Genomic DNA, 5,645 nt, shown 5'->3' on the forward strand with positions numbered 1-5,645 from the left:
GCCAAGCCACTTTCATGGTACCTAAAACCCAAGATTGGTGCAAACTAAACTGAAACTTACCTGGCTAGCCAGCTAATCCGGCTTCATGGTACAGGCCCCAGTACTCGTAGCAATACGCAAACATTCATTGATCACATTTCTTTCTTATATAAATTTAAGTAGCCGTGGTTGTTTTTGTTTTTTTTTAAATAAAGCGGCTAATGGATCTGAAGATCTTATAGTAATATCTCTTAATTATTAAGAGGTGAGCTGTTAACCTTAATGACTTTAAGCATAGTTGGTCTTCAAAGATTAGCAAATAATAAATAAATCTAACTTCTCAGAATTTAACTACAAACCACAAGCTACAGGTTAGTGATCTTATTGTTTACGATTCATCCTTGTATTTCTTTTTTTTTAACCTCACAACTTCCAATAAAATGTTATAACTATCTTTTAGAAGAGAAACGGACTTCTCATTTAGTGATCTTAAACTCTGTTCCTTTCTTGCAGTTCAACCGATGGATAGAACCAAGAACCCATCCTGCATTTGATCTTTTTCAGTAATTTATGTCCCGCGAATACAAAATGCAGAAGAAAAGATCTGTCATTACTTTCTATATCATGATTTTAATGTAATTTCAACCAAATAATTTTTAAAAGTGGCAGAATTTCTTTTAAAAACACCATTTTTATGTTTTTTTCAGGGCTGAATTGTTTGTAGTGTTATAAAAATGATAGTACCATCAGTAACGTTGATGTCAGGAGTGCAGATGCCACTTTTGGGTTTGGGCTCATACAAACTCCAGGACCATGAGCAGCTGAAAAAATCTGTCAGTTCTGCTCTTCAAGCTGGATACAGAGCCTTTGACACAGGTGCAGTTTATGGAAATGAGGCACATCTAGGACAAGTCCTCAAAGAGCTGCTGCCCAAGTATGGCCTAAGCCGTGAAGATGTGTTCATTATCAGCAAGCTTGCCCCATTAGACCATGGGCCAAGGGCAAAGGAAGGCTGCCTGAGGAGTCTGGAGCAACTAGACTGTGAATACATCAACCTCTATCTAGTGCACTGACCTGGGGTGGAGGGTCTTGACCCAGGGGATTCTCGTCATTCAGAGTATCGAACGCAAAGCTGGGTGGCCCTAGAGGAGTTCTACGCCAGCGGGTGGTTCAAGGCCATAGGGGTTTCAAACTGCACTGCAAAGCACATTAGGGAACTGCTCACGAGTTGCCGCGTCCCCCCAGCGGTTCTCCAGATTGAGTGTCAACCGAAGCTGATCCAGAGGGAACTGAGGGAATTATGTATGGAGACAGGCATTCACTTCCAAGCCTACTCTTCGCTGGGTAAAGGAGCTCTCCTGAGGGAGCCTGAGGTAATGGATATAGAGAGGAGCTGTGGTAGGACGCCAGCCCAGGTTCTCCTGAGGTGGGCTGTGCAGCAAGGCATCTCAGTTCTTCCTCGGTCCTCGCAGAGTGCAGGAGAACGCACAGGTGTTTGACTTCCAGCTAAGTGAGATGGATATAATGAGGCTGGATGCCTTGAACTGTGGAACAAGGTTTTGTAAACGAGATTCTAGCAAAATAGCTTAAGCCTGAAGAAATCTCTTTACTGATCTCAAGGCAAAATAAATGTAAAATTCAGCAAATTATTGTAAATCGAGTCAATGACATGATGCTTGTTTTAGTAGTATTAAGAATACATAAATATGCAATGCAATTTTAACATGCAATGACTTGAAGAACATGTGAACTATTTTTTTTATTATTATTATTACAATGTATTTTTTATGCAGTCAACCTTTTTTATGACTCTGCATGGTTACCCACCAAAAATTTATATTTGTTTATTAATGGGATCCCTCCCCTCTTCTTCTTTATCATGGGCACTTTGACCAAATAACAACACTTAATTCAGCCAGAAAATCTTTTATTTTGATCACAAAATTATAGAAAAAAGATAAAAACTTGTGACTGTTTTAAAAAGTATTTAAACAGTTCATCCATTACTCAATCGATGTCAACAAGTATAAATATGTACAAGGAGCTAGAAAAAGAATGAAAGTATAATCAAGGCTGATAGTACAGAGACAGAACTTGTGTTGTTCATCTGTACGTTTAGCAGAAATTGAATGTTTTACATACAAGACCAGCATATGGCATATAAAAAGAAAAAATCCAATAGACTACAGACAACTCTACAATCAAGAAATATGTACATGAAAGGCAGTGATGAATTGTTTTCCTGGTGACATATCCAAGTATAGTCAGCATAAAAGAGATGGCAGAACAACTGATTTCATCCACTCTTACTAGTTATTCACCACAACAGTTTGGCATTAAAAAACAAACCTGAGATGCAGCAACAAATGAACTGAAATAATTTTACCCGTATTATTGTTACCGTCACTAACCTGTACTTCACAACTTACTTTATCCAGTGTCACAGTCCTTGAATTATATTTACATTTTGCAAGCAACCGCTCCAGCATTTAGCACAACAAAATGCACATCTATATATCCATCTATAAAATACATCATAGAACACATTTCTTTGTCAAATATGAATTAAATTCATATCAATAAATAATTTTTAAATAGATTCATTTTTTGAATCAGTATATAGAAAGATTGTCCAATGAACTGTAATATTTTAGAAGAGATTGTCCCTCTTAAGATTGTCAAATTGAATTAACACTGACAATTCCTGTAATAAACGTACGTTATTGCAGTGGTTTTACCATTCTCTCAGATTGGTTTTGTACTAGCTTCTTGAGCACATTGATTGATAAAAAGGCCATGATGGTGATCAGACCAGCCTTCATCTGAGTGCAGCTCTCTGGTAACTATTATTATGGTGTTTAAAGCATAACTGCTTCATTCTCTGCCCTCTTCTTCTTTGGGACTCCAGAAGAACGAGAACCATCCTCGGTAGGTCTGTTTCTGGCTGTTCGCTCTTTTGACCTCCTAGGAACAACGAAACAACTTAATACTAAGTTTACAGTCAATCAAATAGAAATGCATTCAGTGTACCATATAGCAAGCTCACCCCTTTGTCGAGCCATGTGTCAAATTCATCGCTCATTCTCCTCAGCTGTCGCCCGTACTTCTTTGCTTTCCACAGCGCAGCCGGAGCAGATTGAGAACGACCTCTGAATGGAAGTCCATCTCCCGTTCCTCCGTTCTCCTCCACCAATGCTCCATCCTGGGGCTCTGCTTCCTGCCAGCGGCTGACCGTATACACCTGAGACTCTGAATAGAGCCGCACACGCCCTGCAAAAGCACGTCGTCACATGGTAACAGAAACATTCATTAAATCTAGGTCAATCCATGATGCATATCCTGAAACTCTGACCTGTTTAATGGCTACCATGATTCTCTGAAGTTCTCACCTTGAGGAGAAATGTTTGGCAAGGTTTGATCCGGATGTTGTCCGTGGTTTTTGATTGTCTCTTCTCTTCCTTTCTTTTTGTCATTCCATGTGCTGGAATCATCTTGATGGTCATGCAATGAGTTATCCATTGTAAGAGCTGGTGATAAGAGAATAGTATGATATTAATATTGCAATTTAAAGGGGATAAATCAATTAATGATCTAATATTAGTTGGTATTGCATTATCAACTTTGACTGTTAGATGAATTTCTTAAAATTGAGACTAGCATTCGCTGGTTTTCCTAAATACATACCCGTGGATGTGGATGAATTCCAGGACAATAGATATGAATGTGCTCGTCTCAGTTGTAAATGGCACTAGATGCTATTCCTTCTTATCTCCAGTACGATTAAGAGTAGCTCAACATATATTGATTGCCTCATGGCATGTGACACACCCAAACAACAACAATAGCTGTAATTGCTACTTTATATAAGTTTCATATTTCTAAGGTTGAGTCGTGCTCATCTGAAAACGTCGTCGGCCAAAAATAATGGAAAAAAGATCCCGTTTTTCGTGACATTTAGTCGAAGTGATTGTCTTCTCGCCGCTAGCAGTAGAGTGACAAATTTCCAGTCCGGTTTTTGTTATCACTACAGTGTGTATGATCTCATTTCGGCTCGAATATTGTTGTTGTCCGTGGTCGTTTACAGTAGCTCTCCGCTCTCGGCCAATCAGAGGGCTCGCGGCTTCTTCGATCAGCCAATCGCATCCCGCTGCTAGGGTGTTTTGGGCGCTCTCTGATGTAACGTCACTGTTGCGATAGGGTTTCGCGAGCCTTTACTGTCCCGTGACTTGTTTACCTCATCCGGGCCCCAGTCTTGCGGAAGAGGACGCAGCCGCTGCCGCGAGAGAGTTTGCAAAAGAAACACGTCGTTTAACTTTGTTTGCATGGAGTGGAGTTCAAAACAGTGCAGTTTAGTTGGTGTTGCTCTCCGTGCAATAACATCAGTCTTTGTACAGAGAGTATCAATTATAATTTATATTCATTTATTATGGAGAGTACTTATTATTGGCCTTTACCCTGTATGATTTGCTGTATACTTAACTAAAACTTCAAACTTATTTAAAACTCGTATTCATTAATATTTTTGGTGTTATTTCTGTTCAAGAACTGTGGTCACAATGTGCAATTTCTCAGTTTGAATAGTAGATGGCAGGAGAGATCTTTGTTGAGTCAACAGAAAGAGCTGTATATTGCTTTGCTTATGACTCATGCCTGCAGAACACAGAAATACTGTATATAGGTTAATAGGACCCATTACTGTGTAATTTACCGCATTTGTTACATATCTGCAATATAATCTTTACTAAGTATATACCACTGTAGAATGTCCCTGTCTGTTGTGTACATGCAGTTCATTTTCATTTTGTAGCTATATTAAGACATTCTTGCAGGAACAAAATTGAGAAATTGTTGCTTTATAAATATCATATTATTCCTGTAATAGACATATGTAACATGAAGGCTCACTTTTTTGTGAGTTGGATATTCGCATTTGATTTAGCAGTTTTAGTTCTCTGCCATTCTTTCCATTGTCAGTGACTGACAGAGTATGGCTCTTTTAAAACAAACACAAGTCCACATGCAAATGAGCATTCTGCAGGTGTTTTAGTGAAAGTTAGCCTATGTAATTACATGAAAATGGGTAAAAATACAATATATATTTGCCAACTTAATGTTAATGCAACCTTACATTAAATTTGAAAAAGATAGATAATGTTTTTGCAGCTGGCAAAAGATTTAGATAGCGAACATTGACAGCATCCTGGATGGAGACATGTCCATGCAGGTCCATGCATAGTAATAAAAATAAAGGGTCCTGCTACTGTTTATTATATTATTTATACTGTTATTATCATTTTTGTGTTTTCATTGCCGTGATAAATAAACATGTAAAATTAAAAATTAAAACACTATTTTAAACCAGATATGCTGGTCTTAGTTGGTTTGAGATGGTCTCCAAGCCTGGCCGAGCTGGTCCATGGGTGGCTTAAAAGTTTAAAAGTGCCCAACACCCTATACAATCAGCCAACAGGGAGAATGAGAAACCAGCTAAGACCCCCACCCCACCCCACCCCAGCATAGGAATTTAATTCCACAGCCTTCAGGTCATTTTCTTTAATGTAAAAACAGAGAAGTGCAGAATCAAGTTCTTCAAATCACCCTGATTATTCTTCAACCTATATTATAAAGGAAGACCTTTTTATATTCAAACATTCAGAATTGGGACA

The 5,645-nt window shown here is 38.5% G+C and overlaps 1 protein-coding gene and 1 pseudogene across 3 annotated transcripts; one reads left to right on the forward strand and one right to left on the reverse strand.

The window, feature by feature from the left end:
* Positions 1 to 713: 713 nt before the first annotated feature.
* On the forward strand, positions 714 to 1,569 carry LOC306862827 (putative oxidoreductase YtbE; annotated as a pseudogene). Its single transcript has one exon. The product of its transcript is annotated as a putative oxidoreductase YtbE (transcript).
* Positions 1,570 to 1,752: 183 nt separating this feature from the next.
* Positions 1,753 to 4,207, reverse strand: LOC306862828 (bcl2-associated agonist of cell death-like). 2 transcript variants are annotated; one of them, XM_079405841.1, is made up of 4 exons: positions 3,664 to 4,207; positions 3,369 to 3,506; positions 3,026 to 3,249; positions 1,753 to 2,943 (listed from the first exon to the last, which is right to left on the reverse strand). In XM_079405841.1, the coding sequence occupies exons 2-4, from the start codon at positions 3,496 to 3,498 to the stop codon at positions 2,854 to 2,856; spliced, it is 444 nt and encodes a 147-aa protein (XP_079261967.1). In that variant the 5' UTR covers positions 3,499 to 3,506; positions 3,664 to 4,207; the 3' UTR covers positions 1,753 to 2,853. The 2 variants fall into 2 exon arrangements, with proteins under 2 accessions (XP_079261967.1, XP_079261968.1); XM_079405842.1 differs by having other exon boundaries at positions 1,892 to 2,940; positions 3,664 to 4,020.
* Between the last annotated feature and the right edge of the window lie 1,438 nt (positions 4,208 to 5,645).

Source organism: Barbus barbus (genome assembly GCF_936440315.1).
Source record: "Barbus barbus genome assembly, chromosome: 43".
NCBI lineage: Eukaryota > Metazoa > Chordata > Actinopteri > Cypriniformes > Cyprinidae > Barbus > Barbus barbus.